At 37.9% G+C, this 22986-nt stretch overlaps 1 protein-coding gene across 15 annotated transcripts in view; it reads right to left on the bottom strand.

Annotated features, from left to right (window-relative positions):
* Nucleotides 1-11801, bottom strand: part of LOC118022172 (probable ATP-dependent RNA helicase DDX60) — a 188767-nt gene extending 176966 nt beyond the window's left edge. For 10 of the 15 annotated variants that reach the window (XR_004682397.1, XR_004682391.1, XR_004682390.1 and 7 more), the window contains exons 1-4: nt 4663-5793; nt 4464-4533; nt 3316-3505; nt 1662-2003 (exon numbers count right to left, since the gene is read on the bottom strand). Coding sequence is in view for 7 of the 15 variants with exons in the window: in XM_035022748.1 (XP_034878639.1) it covers nt 1662-2003; nt 3316-3505; nt 4464-4533; nt 4663-4666 (606 nt within the window). In the remaining 8 variants the exon portion in view is untranslated. Of the gene's footprint in view, nt 1-1661; nt 2004-3315; nt 3506-4463; nt 4534-4662; nt 5794-6512; nt 7433-7472; nt 7488-10828; nt 10903-11724 lie in introns of those variants that run through there. The other 5 variants (XM_035022742.1, XM_035022745.1, XM_035022747.1 and 2 more) reach the window with 5 other exon arrangements.
* Nucleotides 11802-22986: the final 11185 nt, after the last annotated feature.

Below are 22986 nucleotides of genomic sequence, written 5' to 3'. Positions count from 1 at the left end.
AATTAAAAATCAATCCCAGGGCTGTTCCTACTCACAGTAGGCAACTAGAGTTGGAAATAGTTTAATGACTGGAGTTCTAACTAAAGCAAAATAAATTATCTTATCAGATTTCATGACAACCATCTGGATGTCTCCAAATACCATGAGGGTATTACTATTCTCAGAGTAAAGAATGTTAACTGACTCAAAAATCATTTTGATGAAATACAGCATTATCTTGGGGCGCCTGGGTGGCTCAGTCGGTTAAGCAGCTGCCTTCGGCTCAGGTCATGATCCCAGGGTCCTAGGATCGAGCCCCGCATCGGGCTCCCTGCTCAGTGGAGAGTCTGCTTTTCCCTCTCCCTCTACCTGCCTCTCTGCCTATTTGTGCTCTCTCTCTATCTCTCTGTCAAATAAATAAATAAAATCTTTAAAAAAAATAAAAAAGAAATCAATAAAAAGAAATACAGCGTTATCTTCATATTTAGAATTCACTATAAATAGTGAAATTTGAACAGAAACTAGATTTATTTATAATATCAGTATGCATTTTTAACTCCCAAAAGTTCAATAGAGTAATTGACAAATATATCAATCCAGTAAGAGTAAGATCAAGCAAGGAATTAAATTCTAAATACTTCAAAAGTTCTATTAATGGTTTAATATTATGAAATAAACATTTCACTTATTTTCCTTCCTCATCACCCTTCTCCATTGTTTTATTAAAACTACCATATTAATGACCTCACTGATATGAGGAATTCTTAATCTCAGGAAACAAACTGAGGGTTGCTGGAGTGGGGGGTGGGGTGGGAAGGATGGGGTGGCTGGGTGAGAGACACTGGGGAGGGTATATGCTATGATGAGCACTGTGAATTGTGCAAGACTGTTGAATCACAGACCTGTACCTCTGAAACAAATAACACATTATATGTTAAAAAAAGATAGCAGGAAGGGAAAAATGAAGGGGGGGAATCAGAGGGGGAGATGAACCATGAGAGACTATGGACTCTGAGAAATAAACTGAGGGTTCTAGAGGGGAGGGGGATGGGAGGGTGGGTTAGCTTGATGATGGGTATTAAAGAGGGCACGTTCTGCATGGAGCACTGGGTGTTATAGGCAAACAATGAATCATGGAACAGTACATCAAAACTAATGATGCTATGTATGGTGATTAACATAATAAAAAAAATTTTAAAAACTACCATATTAAAGATCATTTCAGTAGTATGTCTCAGCAGTAGAGGCATGAGTTTTTCCCTCCAATTTAATGCATTTCTGGCCTTCATTAACTTGGAGGCAGTATACCATATAGTAGTCAAGTAAGGGCTGGAGTCAGACTACTTTTCAAATCCATGCTCTATTATTCATTTAATGTTGATGATGAGCAAATTGCTTATTCAAGTATCTATTTCCTCACCTGCAAAACACAGGTGATACTAACACCTAACTTAAAGGGCTGTTGTAAAGTTTTTAAAAAATGACTCATGAGAAGTACCAATCACTGTTGTTATTACAAGTTCTGAACCTACGACTGCATTTGTATTATCCTTACCAATTTTCTAGATTTCTCTGTTAAGCTTATGATAATTTCCATAGAAGTGGCAGAAATAAAACTAAGTCAAGTAACATGGAAAATTTTGTAAAATTCTAAAAGAAATTTATCTTTAGATGTCAATTACCTCTTTGAAAAATTGTTGGTTTTTATACATGCTTGGCATAAGGTATGCATAAAGTCGAAGAATATCAGATGTTTGCCCTGAGGAAAGCACAATGTTGACCTTCATTGCCCAAGACTGAGTAATTAAAAAGTTGAAAAGGTATGTTTGTAGATGGTTCAGGCCTTCATCGGCAACTATCAGGTAATATGGGTAACTGTCTTCCAAGAAAATCTCCCACTCCTGTGACAGGCATCCAGAAAATTTTGTTCGAACATCAATGCTGGTATTATGCTGAAGATGAAGAATTAAAGCAGTTCTCAAAGGAAGAAGTTCAGGGAAGTTGAAATATGCATACTCAGCATCCTGTGGGGATGGGATAAAGTATATTCTTTTGAAATTATCATTTAATTGGTTTATATATATCATTAGTCATTAAAGGAATATGTTCCAACACAGTTTTGTTCTGCTTTATAGTCAGGGAATAGACCCTTAAGCCTTGACCGTCATTTCACAAATACATGCCATAAATCACAATTTGGATTTAAATACATACATCCCCTTTAAGCAGGCACATAATAGTCAAGATTTATCATACTTTTCCTTCCTATTCTTTTCCTCTCCAATATCACCTCAAAAAGAAAAAGGACAGAAAAATATGCAAAAGCAAATGGTGGATATAAATTATCCAGAACAGGAAACCAAGGTGAATCACTTTGAGAGGATTGTTCCAATTTAGTATGATCCTCCTGAATTGGCAGAGGTTTTTCTCAACAGATCAGAATTAGTGCAGCAAACTAGACTATAAACATTAGAATCATGGCTCTTTATTCAAAACATTGCTTGCAAGAAGTTAGCAATGTTTAAAAATCTAGCAATATTGTAGATTGCAAAGTGAACAGACACACGCCAAAATCCTTAAGAGTAACACACTGGTTACGTTCAGGACAGGATAAGGAAGAGGTGGTAGTGGTTATACCTATCTGTAGTTGAAACTGTTAATATTTTACTAATTATATTCATAATTGGAAAAGGAAGACAAAATATACTCCCTCAGAAGTATTTACTATAGAGCAAATAATAAACAAAGTAGTATTAATGAGTCTGACATTTTTCTGGGTTCAAATAAATTGACTGCTGAGTTCTGAAGACAGAAGCAGTTCTCAGAGTTGGAAAAGCAGAATCCAGAGATCAACTGAGCTTCCGTTGAGAGGATTTCTCATCCTCCTTCATGACCCTGTGTGTCCTTATATGAAGTTTAGTTATTGAGAATAAAATATGCTCTTTTTTTAAAGATTTTATTTATTTATTTGTCAGAGAGAAAGAGAGCAAAAGCAGGGGGAGCCACAGGCAGAGGGAGAGGGAGAAGCAGAAGCAGACTCCCCGCTGAGCAGGGAGCCTGATGCGGGATTTGATCTCAGGACCCTGGGATCATGACTGGAGCCGAAGGCAGATGCTTAACCAACTGAGCCACCCAGGCATCCCTAAAATATAATCTCAAATATGGTAATTTCTGAATACTCGGATTATGAGTATTTTTTTATCTGTTCTTCCCTTTAAATTTTCTGAATTCTTATAGATATATTTAACTTGGTAATAAGGAAAAAAATATAAAACAGTAAGGAATTTTAGTTTTAGTTCTTAAATCATAATAAAGAACTCTACTGTTACATGTTACCTTGAAGAAAACTATGGCAAATTGTCCTCCTTTACTGATAAGATCCGTAAGATAGCATTCAACCAGATAGAAGAAGTGGAGCTGCTGCCCTGGCTTTAATGATTTCTCACATATGCATGTAGCAAGTAATGAATCTCCATCAATCAGAAAAAATTCAGATTCAACAAAATCATTGAATAAACTGGAATATCTAAAATGAAAGCAGTTAAAACAAAAATTACATATCGACTCAATAAGGCCCAAAAAAGGCAGTAGCGTTGTTATTATTATCCATTATCACTATCACCAGCAAGTAATTTGTTGAGTAATTATTTTATGTCAGGCTCTATGATAAGACTTTTCAAGTATATCCATATGCATGACTGTCCTTCATAGGAAGATCATTCCTATTCTATAGATACAGAAACTGAGGCTCAAAGAGATAGAGCAAATTATGTAAGACCACGTGTCAGAATCTGGATTGGAATCAGGAATTTGACACCTCTATTCTGCATACAGAACTGTATTAAATGCTTCCCACTTAATCAATCTTATTTCTTTATAAAACAATAGGTTCATTGACAGCTGTGTACAAATAAAGCAAGAGAAAACTGTGTCCATTCACCATCAAACAGCTTGAAAAGTTCTGTGTTAAAAATCATACATATAAAGACTGTTGAATCTCAGATCTGTACCTCTGAAACAAATAATGCAATATATGTTAAGAAAAAAAAAAGAAGAAGAAGGTAGCGGGAGGGGAAGAATGAAGCGGGGGAAATCGGAGGGGTAGACGAACCATGAGAGACGATGGACTCTGAAAAACAAACAGGGTTCTAGAGGGGAGGGGGGTGGGAGGATGGGTTAGCCTGGTGGTGGGTATTGAGGAGGGCACATTCTGCATGGAGCACTGGGTGTTGTGCACAAACAATGAATCATGGAACACGTCATCTAAAACTAATGATGTAATGTATGGGGATTAACATAAGAATAAAAAAATTAATTAAAAAAAATCATACATGTATATATAATTATAGATATAATATACTATAATATATACTGAGATGATAGACTTCACTTTTTTTAGACAGACATTACTTTAATGTCAAACAGATATACAGGAGATATGATACTGAACTGTACATCTCTTCATTTCTTACTACAATACTCACTCAGCTTTTGGCACTGCACTCAAAATCAGCTGTGACATTCTCTCTAAAACCATCGCGTGTTCTTCTAAATCTGTAAAAAAAGATTGTTTACTTATTATTTGAAAAAGAAATAACAATAAAGTTATTTTAATTCTATTAAATTGTGTAGCTTAAAGAATCATTATTCTATAATTTATAAAAATTTTACATTGAAAATTACCCATTCTTGCTGCTCAACCTGGGCCTCGAACCTGAACTGGAAAATATTAAATATAGCAAATATCCTTTACTTTGGTACCTCTAAGCAGCAGTTATTAATGAAAATGACAGACCTACAAAGAAAGAAGAAAAATTAGAAATTCATTTATTCCATCAACAGATAGTATTGAATAACTACTGTATATTAAGCAAAACATCAGGCAGTGAGAATACAAGAATGAACAAAAGACAACATGCGGTCAGTTATGGAGCTTAACCTCCACCAGAAAGACAAATATTAATTGGATAATTATATAAACAATGGAAAATTACAAATGTGACAAAGTCAAAGGGAACAGAGGAAGCTTCCCTAATGAAGTAATGCTTGAGCTGATTTCTGAAGAATGAAACAAGAATTAATTAAACAAAGGAGTAGAGGAGAGTAGCATTCCAGGCAGAGGGAACATCAACATACCATGTACAAAAGTCTTATGGCATGAAGGAATGTGGGTGCTACTAGATCCAAAATGGAAGCCAGCAAGGCTGGAATGGAGAGAGTGAGGAAAGAGCTAGCTGTGCTAGAGAGTTCCAGAAATATAAGAGCATGCAGAGCCTTTGAGGGCATGTTTTCATCCTAGAAGCCATTGATGGATTTTAAGCAGGTAGTGCTATGAATGGCTTGACAATTTCAAAGATTACTCTGGCTATAGTAGAGAGAATAGATAGGATGGGAGCAAAGTTCTGTTACTGGAGCAGAGAGAAAAACCATTGTCCAGAAGGGTAATGATCACAGTTTGATGTAATATAGTTTGTTGATAGTTTGGGGAACTTACGGATATTATATACTTAGAAGGTAAGTTTGACATAATTTGGTAATGGATCTGATATGGATGGAGAAGAGGGGGTACTGAGTGAGGGTTGTCAAGGATGATTCTTAGGATTCTACCTGATGCAACAGGATGGAGGACGAGGCCATTCCCTGGGCAGGAAAACTTGGAACAAGCCCACATTTCAGGGAAAGATCATGAATGCAAATTTGTGGTCAGCCTGAGTTTGACTTGATTTCAAGATCTATCATAGGATATGTCACAGGAGTAATGAAATATACAGGTCAATGGGACACCTGGGTGGCTCAGTCGTTAAGTGTCTGCCTTCGGCTCAGGTCATGATCCCATTCCCACATTGGGCTCCTTGCTCAGCAGGGAACCTGCTTCTCCCTCTGCCTGCTGTTCCCCCCGCTTGTGCTCTCTCTCTCTCTCTCTGACATAATAAATAAATAAAATCTTTCAAAAATATACAGGTCTAGAGGTCAAACACAAGGTCTGGGCTAGACCTGAATATGCAAGTAATGTTAATATTATTGCAAACAAAGCCATTGATATAAATGAGCTTGCTTGGACAGAGAGACACAGTATCATGGAAGAAGAAAAAAGGACTGAAAATCCAGTTTTGCAGATCACTAATATATAATAAATGTCAACAGAGAAGAGGAAGCATCTGCAAAGGTAACTGAGAAAGAACTGTCAAAGTGGCAGAAGAGAAGGCACTTGAGCATTCTGTCAGAAAAACCAAATATTGAGACATTCCTCAAATATGCCATACAGTGTGTTAGGGCAGTGAAACTTGATAGATGGATAGATAGATAGATAGATAGATAGATAGATAGATAGATAGATAGTCATATTATATGACATTAAGGAAAATATAATGGTGAGGCATACATTGATATTAAATATTAAAATAACAATGCAAGGAAGTTTATGACTGTAAAAATGAGTAAGCTTAAAGAAAGAAGAAATTACTGTGGGCTGAAATGGAATGTTTAGGAAACACTTAATGGAGACAGGGGTAAAAGCATGGTCTCTCACTTACTTAGTTATTCCTCCTTTTTTCAGATATATAGAACATCTACTCCTCACCAAGCACTGTACTTGCTGCAACATATGCAAATATGCATAAAACACGGCCCTTACAATCTGGTAATGGTTTAAAGAGAATTAAATCAAAAACTATAATGTGCTGAGTGATCCAGCAGAAATGGTACAGGAAACTATTAGAGAATTGAAAGAGTTCTTCAATCAACTGGAGAGGTTCTCTGTTCTGAGGTTTTAAGGACACATTGAAAAAATGTGGAAGAATTATGGAAGCATTTTGGAGAAGGTAAGAGATATAGAGGATCCCATTTCAGACAACAAAATAGCACTGGTTTAATGCACAGAGATATGAAACCACATAACAAGTTTGATGCCACAGACTGTTCCACATGGTATAAAACAGAATGACTTGGTTGGAAATGAGACAGGAAAAGTAGGTGTAGCCCAGGTTATAAGGGGCTTTTGCCCAGGCAAGTTTAGAGAATTTCCTGAAAACCCTCTGCCATCCAATTCATGCAATCCTCAACCTCACTAATTGCACATTAGCCATATTGTCTTCCTTCAGTTCTCCAAATTGTACCAAGCTCAAAGAGAAAAGATGAGTCAGTGAGAACTGAGTAAACAGGAGAAAATTAACCCCAAGTATCTTATAGAAGGAAGAGCTCCAGAAAAGGTAGGGTCAGACTGAATGAAATAAGATGAAACAAGGTAATTCATAGATTCCCAGATGTTCACAATGCCCTTAATGTCTCAGAAAATTTTTTATGGTACTCCTAGGACAAAATAAATACCTAATAGTTTATTTATTAAGTAGTTCGCTCCAAACAAATTAATAAGTCCTAACAAAATCATTTGAAAATAGAATACACATAAATTGAAAGAAAGAACACCATTTTTAAATTAAATAACAACAATTACTAATGAGGGCGCCTGGGTGGCTCAGTCGTTAATTGTCTACCTTCGACTCAGGTCATGATCCCAGGGTCCTGGGATTGAGCCCCGCATCGGGCTCTCTGTTGCGCAGGAAGCCTGCTTCTCCTTCTCCCACTCCCCCTGCTCGTGTTCCCTCTCTGGCTGTGTTTCTCTCTGTCAAATAAATAAATAAAATCTTTAAAAAAAAAAAAACAATTACTAATGAGACATATGTGCCTATTATTGGACACTACAACTTTTCAACAAGAGCCATGGTGGCAGAATAAAACCCTTCTCAATTTGACAACTAAGGGATTCCACAGCCTGCCTGCCTATCTCCTCTCACATATCTTACAGGAAACTCCTTATGAAATTTCACCCTGAATTCATGCCTCATTTAACATTTACACAGAATTTATATCACTATGCCCAGTTCTTTCTTATTTAAGGGAGAGGCACATTAGAGAAAATAAAACCAACTACCCATCATAATAACCACTGAATAAATGTAAATGAAAAAATTAGAATCATTAGATATTGGGGGGGGGCTATTAAGAAGAAGCCAGATGAATAAACATGATTCAAGGACAGAATAGTCCTTTAAAAAGTTCAAATTAGCATCCCAATAATTACAATATTATCTAATACAACAATAACAGACTGCTACAGAAAAAAAAGTAAATGCTCATAAAAATTTTAAATATAATTTCAGGAAAAAATCATGTGCAGAATAATAAAATGGACATGCTGAAATCTTAAGTTGGAGATCTAAAATCCAGGAAGTTTCTTTTTTTTTTAAGATTTATTTATCTATTTATTTGAGAGACAGAGAGAGCACGAGTGGGGGGAGGGGCAGAGGGAGAGGGACAAGCAGACTCCCCTCTGATTGGGGAGCCCGATGCAGGGTTCAATCCCAGGACCCTGAGATCATGACCTAAGCCGAAGTCAGACACTTAACCAACTGAGTCTCCCAGGCAACCCCAGGAAATTTATAAGACAGAAGTAAAAAACAAAGAGATGGAAAACAGAAAACAATATTAAGAAATACAGAGGATAGATTTAAAAGTTTTAAATTCATCCCACAGTAATTCCAGAGGGAAAAAACTAAGATTCTAAAATGAGTGGAGATAAAAATAACCAAAGATATAATATTTAAAGTCATACAATAATATTGGAGCACAGTTAAAGTACACATTTTTAGACTGAAAAGTTATTCCAAGTACTATGAAGAAATAATGACAAAAAAGAAACACACACTTAGAAATAGCACCTTCAAATTGCAGAGCTCCAAGAGCAAAGAGAAAGATGAAGATATGCTGCAAAGAAATGTAAGTAAAGTGGTTAAAGGCATAAGCATTATTGGCAGAATGCCTAGGTTTTAATCCTAGTTCTGAAACATACTATAGTTTTATAATCTTAGGCAAGTTATTTCCTTTCTCTATATCTCAGTCTACTCCTCTATAAAACTGGGACAGACAATAATGTTATTTTCCTCTGGCTGTGTTTTCTAGCTTTTTAAATGTATGAGCTGATGTATACAAATTGATGAAAATAGTACCTGGCACACAGAACTGAATAAAATGAGGAGCATCTTTGGATGTTTTGATAAAAGAAAACAATGTTTGCAAATTTCCCAGGGGAAAATATTTTGAACTTAGAATTCCGTATCTAGTCATTCAATCCATTAAGAGGGCAGAAAGACAGTATCACCAGACATTAGAGAAGTCAGAAATGTCACCAACCACCTATCCTAAACGATAATTTTATTTAAAGAGATGATACAGAAAATTAGCTGGGGCGGGGGGGTGGATTAAGCATATGACAGTCAAGAAACAGTGAAACTACATATGATCCAGAAAAATTAAAGGAAGCTATAAAGAAAAATAGGAGGATCCATGATACTTTGAATTTAGAAAAGTATCAATTTCAAACAGTATCTAAATGATAACTACATTTCCAAGCCAAACATATAGATTGCTTCTACAATGAATAACATAATAAATAATTTTATAACTTGTTTACTTGGCTTTCCATTTTTGATTCAGCTAGAAACAAATCACAAGAATTAAAGTTTTAAAATATTGTAAACTATGATAAACCTTGACAATATAAAAATAATGTAATAACCAAATTGGGAGATTCAGAAAGGGATGAATAGAAGAAAAAGAAGAGTGTATATTAAGTCCCTTGTTTTTCATAGAAGAAAGCCCAGAGATAGCATCTAAAGATAATACATCAAAAATTAAGGGTTTCTGCAATCAAGAAGTTAAATTGCCTTTCTTATATAGGTACTGAACCAATGGGGTACCAAATACTATAAATGGAGAAATTTTATTTATATTTCTATTACAATTTCTAATGAATTAATAGATATTGCTATTTTGAGATGATAGCACAACAAAAATACAGGCAAATATCTACTTCCATGTAGAACTACACCATTCTTGAAATACTCCAATCAAAAAAAATTTTTTAACTTTAATTTGATCAAAACTTAGTAGCAACAAGTAATTAACAAGACATTTATAAGCTAGAGGAACCTGTTAAGTGATACCAGGAAGACTAAGAGAATCTCTACAAGATGGAAAAAGAGAAAGGGAAAGGGAAGGGAAAAGGAAGGGAAAGGACCCCAATTTATTAATAAATAAATTACAAGAGGAAAAAAGAGATTAAGACAAACTTAAAGACATATCACCCAATCATAGTAGTGCCAGAACTCTATTTGGATTCTGATTTAAACAATCTTTAAAAGGAAGAAGAGAAGGGTAAAAAAGAGAAATCATAGATTATTGGAGTAGATACAGTCCAATTCAGAGAATAAGGCCCAGGGAATGATGCAACCACTTGATAGAAAGACTCAAGTTCCTGAAACACTGTCTGGAGAAGAGCAGACCAGCAATGGACAGAATTCTAGACAGCCTTCAGAACTCCAGCCACCCAGGTGCATTGCCCTGTACAATATCCTCCCCTTGAGTGTGGTTAGGATCAGTGTATTGAATGGGATAGTCTCTCCCATGATTAGGTCTCATTATGTAAGACTCTAACATAGCAGAAGACAGATTCTCCTTCTAGCTTTGAAGACAAAAGCTGCCACAGCCAAGAGCCAATAAGAAAACAGGGAACCTCAGCAGGAGGGGAAGAATGAAGGGGGGGAAATCGGAGGGGTAGACGAACCATGAGAGACAATGGACTCTGAAAAACAAACTGAGGGTTCTAGAGGGGAGGGGGGTGGGAGGATGGGTTAGCCTGGTGATGGGTATTGAGGAGGGCACATACAGCATGGAGCACTGGGTGTTATGCACAAACAATGAATCATGGAACACTACATCTAAAACTAATGATGTAATGTATGGGGATTAACATAAGAATAAAAAATTAAAAAAAAAAAAGAAAACAGGGAACCTTCATTTCAGTAGGATGAGATGCTGAGTAAAAGGATTCCATTAATCGGTGCCTGGACTTCTGATTCGTGGAAACTTAAAAATAATAAATTTTTATTAACTTATGCCACTAAATTTGCAATAATAGGTTATGCAGCACTAGAAAACTAATGCATGCCCCTTCACCATGAATACATTCTTTTAACTGCTTTTAAGAAATAAATTATTGCATGAAGCCACTGAAATGTAGGGGTACGTAGGAATCTGCGAGATATTAAAATGCAGATTCCAGTTCTGCAAGTTTGTAGTTGGGCACAGGATTCTGCGTGGAGTAGGAAGCTGCTTGCTGCTGTCAACGTCTAGATTTTATTGTCCGTGCTCAGCTCTGACCTCTCTTAGTCTCTCCTCAAGGCCCCAGATCCCCAGCACCCTTTCTTTCAAGAGGACCCCTTAAATGCTTGAACACTCGGCCCTCTCCAGACTTTAGACCCCGGCGCTCCTCACCAGCATCTCTTTCCTTGCCTCTCCCCAAGCCTTGCCTCCCGCGGCCAACGAAGAGATCCGTCCACCACCACCCTTTCCGGGGGGCGTGGTGGCGCCCGCAGCAACCCGCACCACCAGCCCCGCGCGCCCAGAAAGGCTCCCGGGCCGCCTCCCGCTCCGACCAGAGAGCTTGAACCCGCGCGGGACATCTCCACTCCAAGTCTCTCCCTTAGTTGTACCTGTCCTCTCGGAGCCCGCTCCGCACACCCAGCCCCCGCTCCCCGCTCCCCGCCCCCAGCTGGGGTCCTGCGTCCGAGCACCTCCCACTCCCCACCCCAGACCTCCCGCGGAGTCGGGCCCCGACCTGCTGCGCCTGAGGCGCCGCTGACGGGCGCCTGCCGCCCGCCGGGGAGAAGAGACCCAGAGGGGACGAACCTGGAGCGCGAGAGGAAGCTGGGCGGAGGGTCTGAACCCGGGCTTCTGACTAGCGGAGCCGCCGCAGCCAGTCTTTTATACCCTGGAAGGGAGTTTTGGTTTCATTTCTCCTCCCAGGGACGTCTCAGTTTCGTTTTCCTTCTGGAAGTAGGTAAGACAGTTTTCCAGAAAAGTGAGTTTTAGCCTCCTGCTCTTCAATCCGAACCTTAAGAGATAGCAAGAACAATAATAGCTTTGGAATTTGGACATAAGATAGAGGAAAGTGAGGCAGAGACATCTGGGACCTCTAAACATAAAATCAAGAAGAGCTGTTTAGAAATAGATGAAATGTAAGGGTGTGGAATCTGAAGTTCTGCCGTGAGAGGTGGAGTCTTGCAGTTCCATCTTAAGGCAAAAAGAAAAACAAAAACAGTATAGAAGAATACATGAACTCGGAGTTTCCATTATGAGAAGCTAATGATTACTGTTCTGTGTGAACTGTATTTGGAGCTTTCCTGGGTCAAGAAATACCATTAAAAATTAAATTGAAAATGCAACATGCTCACGTTTATTTCTGCCTGAATGTTATTTTCACTAAATATCTGCCTGTTGATATCTGCAGTTTGGGTTTTGACACTAGCCTCTCTTTCTTTTTAGTCTCTTAGTGTGCTTAATTTCATGTGCAAATATATTGGAATTCTAGGAGGAGGCAAGCAGAGGTGGCAGTGGATTTGGGTAATCTTAGCAACAGGAAGCCACAACTGCTTTGTCTTCAAGGAGAGTAAAGAACAGATGTGCAGACACTGTTCCACAGAGAAAACAGAACAGACAGAGCAGTGAATGACATATTTTCTGGTCATAAATTGGAGAGTCAAGATGTTAAAGAAAAAGGTAGGGATGGAGAGGGTGAGCATTTCTCACATCCATCAGGTGTCCATTCATTCATTCACTTAATTGCAAATTTGTGATGGTGTTTGTTGATGATGAAACTGAGAAAGAAAATTTAAAAGTTTGGAACTTGACACATGACTGGTCTAAAGTTATACTATATTCATATTTGTCCTTCACTAACATCTCTAATAATAGTAATATAATACTCTTCCTTCCTCCTGCCAAGAAGCCAGTGTTCTAATTCCTGTAACCTGTGAACATGCTAAATTCTCTAGCAAAAGGTACTTTGCAAAATAAACTAAATAAAGGATTGTGAGTTGAGGAATTATGCAGAATAAACCTGGTGGGCTCAAAGGGTCCTTAAAAGAGGGAGTCAGGAGCAAAGTGTCAGAGAAGGCAAAGTGATAGCTCTACACTGCTGGCTTTGAAGATGGAAGAAGGGCCCACAGTTTAAGAAGTCAGGTGATCTCTAGAAGCTGGGTAAAGGCAAGGAAATAGATTCTCTTGTTGAGCCTCTAGAAGGAACCAGTGCTATCGACACCTTGACTTTAACTTCATGAGACTGATTCTGGACTCTGACCTTCAGAACTGTGAGACTAAATTGTGCTGTGTCAAGCCACTGAGTTTGTTCTAATCTGTTACAGCACCAATAGGAAACTGATACACTATTGTAAACTCATATAATAAGAAACTGATAGCAAAAAAAAAAGAAAGAGCAAGAGAGAGAGAAGAAAGAAAGAAAGAGAGAAAGAGAAAAGAAAGAAAGAAAAAAGACAGAGAAAAAGAAAAGAGAAAGAAAGGAAGAGAAAGAAGAAAGAAAGAAAGAAGAAAGGAAAGAAAGAAAGAGAAAGAGAGAGAGAAAGAAAAAGAAAGAAAAAAGAAAAAGAAAGAAAACATATTTTGCTAGGAGCAGAAATAATGGATTTTGTTTTAAGAGGCAGCATTAACTGAGGAGGCTACTGTGTGCTAAGCAATATGCTAATATCTTTATATTTATTCTTACATTAATTCTCACAACAATTTCATGAGCTGTGTACTATTTTGTCATTTTATAGATGAAATAAATAATCCTTAGAGGGATAACACAGCTAGTAAATGGTGCCAAGATTCAAAATCTGGTCTAACCAAAAGGTCTACCTACAGTCTTCTCCATTACATGATTTCAGACAAATTCTTCACATTCTACAGCTGAAAGCCTTTCACTAATAGACAAATGATTTCATTTTGCTTTCTGTTTTGGTTAAATTATTGAGATAAGTTTTTTAGTGTACATAATATTTTATGATTGTTTTGATTTTTATTGACTTTAAATTTATCAAGTGAAAACTCAGTAAATCATGACCCAATCATTTTCAATTTTCCACCCCTCTGTATTTAGACAACACACAAAAACTCCAGTTTTTCTTTTCCACTTCAACAACCTACTGACACCTACTCCCATGCACACCCTGGATTTTGTCCAGAATCGTAATCATCACAAACAGAATCACAAACTACATTTCTACTTTTCAGACCCCTCCCTTTTACTTCCTGCATTTAAGCTTTTGAGACTCCTGAACTTTTGTCTTATCAGGATGACCCTGTAAGTAAACATTTCAACCTTCCCCTGAGTAACATGTACAACCGCTTGAGCTTATTGATTTTCCTCTACACTTGTGCCTGCAATTGAATAATCTGGAATAATTCGAAAATTTGTTTGTTTCTGGATACTGAAGAAAATGACCAAGTTTGTACCCCATCAAACTGTTCACAAACACAGCTGATGTCTTTTACTTTTACCCCCAAGCCTTTTGCCTATTTTACAATGATGGTTACAATCATATAGCACTTTATATTCTCCTCAAGTTCTTTCTGATGACAGAGTATCTCTTTTTTTCGATTCTCTCTCAACCTTAGGATAATTCCATATACCATCCCAGCTTAGAGTCTGAGAAGAATACACCAGGCACCACCCATACCCAACATAACTAACCCTCTATGATCTGGATTTGGTTCCCTCCTCAAGCATCTCAGTCCATTTTTCTTCAGACTGATGTACCCACAACTTCACCCAATCAACTAAAATGTACTGTTCATTCCACTAATAGACTCAGGTCTATTTTAAAATAGTAACAAAAATGATCTCCTGCTCCATCTCATACCTTCCCTTTTTGGCACAGTACCCTTTAGTGATGTACACTTTAGTGGTCTATACTTCACCCTCTTCCAAATCCTCAGGCCCCTTTAGTCCAGATGTGCTCTGAAATTGCTGTCAAAGATCACCAATGATGATCCAATCATTGAGAAATCTAAACCTAAACAATGCTTGCTTAATCCCATTTACTTCTCTCTCTCTCTCTGAAATACTTGAAAGATTTTTAACCAAGCTCTCTTTTCCATAGAGCCTCTTTTCTTTTAGTTTACAGTATTCTTCAAATCTCTTTCTCTTCCTACCTTCTCTATCAAAATTGGTGGAATTATCACCTAACAACTGTTCAAGTGAGAAGCCTGGGAATCATTGCTGCATCTTCACCTTCCTCAAATCTTAGTGAACTGGAACCCTGCTAACACTTACAGAATCTGAGATTTCTTCTCTCTCTCATTTTCCAAAGGCTAGAATAAGCAACACCATTTCTCATCTGGGTAACTGGAAGAGCCTATTTCCTTCCTGACTCTCGTCTGTCCCTCCGTTAAATAATTTTGCTGGCTGGGGCACCTGAGTGGCTCAGTCAGTTAAGCATCTGACTCGATTTTGGCTCAGGTCATGATCTCAGGGTCTTGAGATCAAGCCCCCACATCAGGTTCTGTGCTGAGCATAGAGTCTGCTTGAGGCTCTCTCTCTCCCTCTCCCTCTGCCCCCTGCCACACTCTCTCTCTCTCAAATAAATAAATCTTAAAAAGGGGATAAATAAATAAAATAATTTTGCTGGCTGACAAGGAAGTGAATCTGTTATGCAAGTGCAGCTATTCTGGCTGATAAAGGAACTATCCAAGTAGGGAACCCTTCTCACCAGATATGGCCACAAGAGAGGAGATACGTCCCAGGGGCAGAACTCATGGAGCCCGGGGAGGTACAAAGAAGTCAAGATAGTGATGAGGTTCAGGACATGATGCACAAAGATATGGCACCCTGGCATACTGAATATGTTAGCTGAAAGAGTTAAGAGCACAGTAGAAGCAAGCAGATCACTCTGACCTCCCCCACACCCCTCTTCCCTGAAAGCAGGAGATAAATCTCCTGTGAAAGGTACTTTCCCCCATCTCCCAGTACCAGGAAGAAAGAAGATATCCTTATTATCAGACACAAGAAATTTAGGGCCAGAAAGGCTGTATAACCAACTTTGTCATTTTTTCACCATTTATTACCCATAGCCCAAACACCTTTGACTTGTCAATTCTTGACATATTTATTGTTTGTTTGTCTAAAATGTATAAAAGCTTCCTGCTCTGGTCCCTTCTTTGGGTCTTTATACTCTTGTGAAGGTTTCCATGTACATGTAAAAATTCAGTAAGATTTGTATGCTTCCCTCCTGTTAATCTGTCTTATGTCAGTTTAATTCTTAGGCGCAGCCAGAGACCCAAAGAGGGTAGAAGAGAATTTTTCCTCCCTTACAACAACACATGAAAATTTAGGCCTTACAATAAAATGCCTTGACATCAATTGAAGCTGTGGTGATGACTGAGACTTTAAGGAAAAGGAGAAATGCATCCCTAGGAAGCAAAGTAGGTACCTGACCATGAGGGAGAAAACCAAACAGAGAGGTGATCGTTGAAAACATAAATTTTAGAGGTGCCCCTCTTTATGGCCAACAAAGGCAGCTGAGGAATCTGTGTGGCACTGATGGAGGGAGCGCATGTCCCCAGGAGGTATGAATTTAGTTTAATAAATGACTGTGGCAAAGGACCCCACTGGGAAATCCATTTGCTACTGTTTCATTAAATAAGAGCTCTTTGAAGAGTTCATTGGGCTTCTGAATTAAACCAATTAAATTGACTGCAAATGGCATATAAGGAAGGTAGAAGTTCCATTGAATGTTTTTTTAAAGAGCCCAGCACTATGCTTTCTAAGAAGTGAAATGAGTCTTCACTCACTATCAGTAATGTCTGGAACTCCAAATGTATAATGAATGTTCTATTGAGGTGTTGTATTGTGGCTTTAGTATATGCAGAGATACCTGTTACATTAATTTATATTTTGGGTATCTGTGAAGCAAGAGATTTCCGGAGTTCTCTATCAAAGGGAGAAACTCTTAGGTCACCACCCAAGAATATGTAAAAATGTATAGCTGGGGCCAGTTATTACTCTGAGCATCCATGATGAGATAACTGTCTAAAGTTTGGCCAATTATGCTGACTCTTGGGTCTTCTCCTTTAGCAGCGACAACTTGGTTAAGACATGGGAAAGCAGCAGCACTCCACTGAGCTCCATCACATACAGTAGGGAAGTCCCTCTATAAAACCTGCAAATTCCCAATTCTGTTCACTCAATTTTGTTCTCCAGGTAGCCAGCGTGTCTGGGATAGGGGCGACCTCCTCCAATACAATGGCATCTGGCAAGGGATTAAGAAAAAGAGATAAGGAGGACTTGTAAAAGTGGGATGTGCCAGAAAGCCCATGTTTGGCTCCATCCTATAGCAAGGAGGCCTTGGTTGCAATTCCAAGCTTGTGAGGTATTGCTTCCATGACCCAAAGCATAATGGGCAACTGAGTACACAAGGTCATATGCTCAGGGTCTATAAAAGTCTCTATTTCCAGAAGATCCCAGTGTGTAGCCAGTGAACGCCACTCTAATAGTATATAGTACAGAGCTAAGGAAGGGCAGTATTTTGTATCAGAAGTCCATGGGCAACTTATGGACATAGGTGGCCCAAAGACTCTGGGAGTCATAAGAGGAGATTGTTAAAGCATCTACAGTAGGGTTCTCTGAAGACACTTATGAGGGTGCCTCCTGATCTCAATTTAGACAGATTTCATAACATTCTGTTGGAGGGGACCCCATTTAAGGTGGACTGACTTGCAAGTTAAAGTATCGGTGAGATTTAAAAAATAAATAAATACAGAATATGCTGTCTCCAGACCCCCCAAAAAACTAAAAGTTGTTAGACTTGTATTAATATTGTAGGTGCAAAGAGGGACAATAGCTGGGTCATGACATTGCCTGAGATAGAGCTGCCCTCAAAGTTCACAAAATAATTTTCAAGAATTTCATCTGGGTAGCAGGACCTTGCACTATGTATGGAGCAGTCGCCTATCCCCTTTTTGTAAAGCACACTGTTAGTATTTGTATGTCCTGAATGAGCATTTCAAATGAATAAATTAATCTCCTCATAGCTGGACATAGTTAAGATCTTACCTTCAAAGATTGCGTGCAATGGCAAGGTTGCTGAGGCACCCCATGGGTAGCCTGGTAGAGGTGTATTGAGACTGAGAGGCTTTTGAAATAGGCACTGAACAGACCATAATTAACTATTTCTATAATGCCAAATTATTTAGTGGCTGCTGATTGGATGGAAGCAGTAATTTTAACAATACTGAGTATTGGGTATGAGGGCCTTAATGAGGTGGACCTTAATGCTGTGGACCTCACTAAAGCTGTAGTGACCCACCGTGAGGAGCCATTCCTTCTTTTCAGGATTAGGAACATGCCAAACTAGGCTGTTAAATGGAGAAGCAGTGAGGATGATCATTCCTTCATTCATTAGGTCACATATAATTATGTCTTATGCTTAAATTCCTGAGAATTATTTGTCAAGGGTATAGCAATTTAATACTATATTGTTTTGTTTTTAATTTTTTCTCTGATAATGATGTGATTGTTGTTTCTGAAGCTTACCTGACATGTGGCTTTGTAAGAAATTTCAATATTATTTTTCCAGATATAATAGATTTTTTTTAAAGTCAAGATTGTTGCATGCTTTCTTAAAATCGTAACGCCAGCATCTTTCATTACAAAGAGAATTCATTCTCTACTATATTTGTTTAGGTTTGAATTGTGTGATCATACCCTCGATGTTAAATTTACAAATCATAAATAAACATATCGTATTAATAAATTCATATGTATACCTATGGAAAGACAGTCATGTCAACAATAATTTATTTGCCTCTTTATTCTACAGAAACAAAACATTCCAACAAAATCAGAGATGCAAGTATGAAATTAAAATGAGCTTACTGGGTCTGTGATATTTCTGCCATAGGCTTTTTCAACACCTGTTGATGAGTCGATGAGAGGAAACACGGGGCTGAAGATATGCCAGCTCTGTAGAAATTCTTTCCCAAAATAGTGGTGAGCAAATTGTTAGTTCAACAGAAGTAGACAATGAACATACCTCAGGATTTTGTGTGGTAGAGCAACTGTCTTCAATGATTGGAATTTTTTTAATATGGAATTCCTTCTTTGGTCCAACAGCTGATTTCCTCCTTTACCATATTTTTCCTTCCTTTCCGTTTTCCCAAGGATTGACAGCCACATCCTTCCACATTAGACTTTCTTTGGTAAACAGCTCCATAAATTGTTTTACAGCTGTCCCTAGTTGTCTGACAGTGACAACTCTACTTGCAAGTTTGATATTTCCTTGCTAAGTAACTCCATGAGGCACGTACAATGCAAATTTTAAGAGAAAATGAAGCCTATTAGTTTTTATTTAGATCAAATAAGTTTGAAAGCCATTTTTAAATAGTCAATTCCTTTGGTAGATTTGCCTTTCTCCTCTAGTGAAGAAAAAAAATCAAAATGCTTCATCCAGTCAAGCCTTTGTTTCTCTTTATATCAACTCAATTTAAAACATTAAAATCAGCCATAAAAAAGTCTACGTTTTTAATAATGTGTTCATATTGTAAGTACATGTGATTTTCTTCTTCTTCTTTCCATTAGTATTCTAATAGTTCTTTCTATGCTATTATAAACATTTCATAAATATCACTTTCTATGACCACTTTAAAATTCCATGAGTTTATTTAACCATTCCATAAATGAGAGATTTAGGTTGTTACCCATTTTTGCTATTATAAATAATGTTGGGATAAACATGATATCATATAGGTCCTCAAAATAGAGTAGGGTGGGATGAATCAAAGGATATAAACTTTTAAAAGTGGGAACACTTAAAGTTTACAGAAGCTAATCTCTTTATAAAAGGATCTAGGGGCATCTGGGTGGCTCAGTTGGTTAAACGACTGCCTTTGGTTTGGGTCATGATCTTGGAGTCCCAAGATTGAGTCCCATATCAGGCTCCCTGCTCGGCGGGGAGTCTGCCTCTCCTTCTGACCTTCCCCCCTCTCATGCTCTCTCTCTCTCTCAAATAAATAAAATAAAATCTTTTTTAAAAAAGGATCTAAAGATTTGCAATTCCACAGACAAAAACTGGCATAGGGTAGAGGACATTTTCTTTCAGGGGTTTAAAATCAATGAGGGTCATTTTTAATGCTCTAGATAAAAACATACTAAGTTCATGTGAATTGTTTTAAGCCTCTAAGTTTTAGAGTAATTTGTTATCCAGCAAGACACAGATATACATTTTGATTTAGGATTTTAGACATGAAGCACAACCAAGTGTGGCTACAGAACCAAGGGGTTGAAGATGAATAGAGGTGAACATCAGCAGATATAAGCAGGCCAAACAATAAATATGAGGCAATATGCCAAAGGTGTGGAATAAATAGACAAATGGGTATTGATGTCACCCAAGATAATGCAGGTCTTAGTGTGAGGAAAAGAATTAAGAGCCCAACTGGATCCAAAATCTTAATTAAATAAGATAGAGTGGATGATGATCAACTCAAAAGACAAGAGCTTCAAAAAAGCAGGGCTTTAAAAAAAAAAGATTTTATTTATTAGAGAGAGCATGGGGTTGAGGGGAGGAGGGCAGAGGGAGAGGAAAAGCAGACATCCCACTGAACAGGAAGCCCAATGATGGTGAGCCATAGGCAGCCACTTAACCAACTGAGCCACCCAGGCACCCTCAAAGCAGGGCTTTTTATAAGAAGTAATCATTTGGAAACTGTACTGGGGCCCACCAAAAAGGCCACTGATCTCACTTCCCAACCTCAAATGCACATGGAAATGGGCTCTGGTGGTAAATGTGAAAGTGCATGGGAAACTTGCTTCAACCATAATACCTTCAGTGAGATATGATGAGACCAAATTCAGATCAAGAAAGAGAGACCAGAAAGAGTTTGATAGTTTTGCTATTCACAGATCCCTGAGTAAAGCATACTGTGCAGATCCCTGAGTAAAGCATACTGTGCATACTTCCACTCAAAGGAAGCACCAGTTAAGAGGTAGAAGAAGAGGGAGAACTGTGGGCAAGCATTTTTTTAATTTATTTTTTACTGAGGTATAACTGACTTACACAACTTAATATCAAAAAAACAAACAATATGGTTTAAAAATGAGCAAAGGACTTGAATAGACATTTTTCCAAAGAAGATACAGAGATGGCCAAAAGACACATAAAAAGATGCCCAACATCACTAATCAGGGAAACGCAAATCAAAACCACCATGAGATATCATTTCACACCTGTCAGATTAGCTATTATAAAAAAGACAAAAAGTAACAAGTGTTGGCAAGGATGTGGAGAAAAGGGAACCCCCATACACTATTGGTGGGAATGTACATTGGCACAGCCACTATGGAAAACAGTATGGAGGTTCGTCAAAAAATTAAAAATAGAAATGCCATACAATCCAGCAATTCCACTTCTGGGTTTTTATCCAAAGAAGACAAAACTCCAATTCAAAGAGATATGCATCCCTATATTCATTGCAGCATTTTTTACAATAGCCAAGATATGGAAGCAACCCAAGTGTCCATCAATAGATGAAGGGATAAAAAAGATGTGACAAGCATATTTATTGTGCTTTCCCTGGGAAGGAATTGGTGAGGCAGGGTAAGCAGCCTTAGGATTGGTTGATTTGAATAATTTCAAATTAGTGGGCTCTGAGGCACAAGGACTATTTCTGGTTGTCTGGTACTGAGCTCTAGGGTGATTAGGGTGGGTATAGTGGCCTAGAGTGTGAAAGCCCTATATCAGAGGTGGTTGGGGGTGTAGACTTAAAGGACTGCTCAAGAAGGGGAACGAACCAGCTTCTAGTCAGGACCTCAAAACTGGGTCAAAAAAACATTTTAAAAACTTTATTACAAAACCTTATTACTTTCCATGCACTATTCCATCCTTAATAAATCAGTGGAACCTTATTATAATAACTTGAGTTTTCGCCAAACTACTTTGTGTAAATTTTCTAATTAAAGAAATTTTGCATTTCATGTTCTTATAATACTTTTATAACAAGTATGTTTTTCTTCATTATGGATAGACAAAAGAAATGTCATATATCTTTTTGAATGAAAGAATGTCCAGCTCTACGACCTCTCTCAGAAGCATAAGCTTTTTCTTCCTTTTCTCCTTCTCTCCTCCTTCTCTTCTTCCTTCCTCCCCTTCTCCTCCTTCTTCTGGATTTCTTCCTTCCATGGCATTACATCAGGATTTAGGAATTAGGTATTCTAAAGAAATGTGGGATAGGTCTCCCTCTGGTTAGTCCGGCATCCTCACCACTGAGATTCATTGTGAGATTTATTGCTCCAGCCCCCATGGCTGTTAAAAAGTAAAGTCATCCAACCTGTCACTGCAGCCCCCAAGGCCATGATTCTTAATGCTCAGTGCCCAAGAGTCTTCACTCAGACTCTGCTATAAAAGGGTTCTTTTCCTACCATGTATGAGTACCATGGCCAATCACAGAGCCCACCATCACTCTGTCCTTCTAGGTTCTGAGAACCCAACTCTCTCCCAGGCTGGAACCAGCATCTTACCCTAGAAACACCAGCAGATTATCCAACATGTTTGTTCCAAATCAATGTCACTTTGGGGGGGTAAAGGTTATACCTGCATTTGCAACTTTTTTATTCTTATGATTCAGAAATACAAAAAGTTGTGAATTTCCCTCTGGGATTAAAAGAATTCTAAATTTAAAAGACTTGGCTAGACTTCCTGGGAGATAGAAGGGGGAACTTGATACTTTTTTATACATCTTGGAGGAAGGGGAACTTTTACATTCATTTGCAAATAGTCCACAGCAACAAAAAGAAAAGAGTATTATTTTATTGAGGAAAATATTAAAATGGGCACACATATCCGCAGCACACATTGAGATGGGGTTGTAAAGTTTACATGGGATTTCCAAAAGTTATATCCTGATATAGTTTAGTCTGGGGAGAAAAAGTGGAGGGACTCTGAACAACGTACTATTAATTCAACAATAAAACATTTAAAAACATTGATATGATTTATTATGATATGATATGATTTATTTTGTTATAGTTCTGTTAAGAAAAAATTAGCAATTAATTTTATTTGAAAATAATACATTGTACATATGGTATTATTCACCATTTACCTAGTTAATCCCTAA

The sequence above is a fragment of the Mirounga leonina genome, unplaced genomic scaffold (assembly GCF_011800145.1).
Source record: "Mirounga leonina isolate KUSES-001 unplaced genomic scaffold, KU_Mleo_1.0 Mir_176, whole genome shotgun sequence".
Taxonomy (NCBI): Eukaryota; Metazoa; Chordata; class Mammalia; order Carnivora; family Phocidae; genus Mirounga; species Mirounga leonina.
Note: the sequence above shows the minus strand (reverse complement) of the source record. Positions and strands in the feature narration are given on the sequence as shown.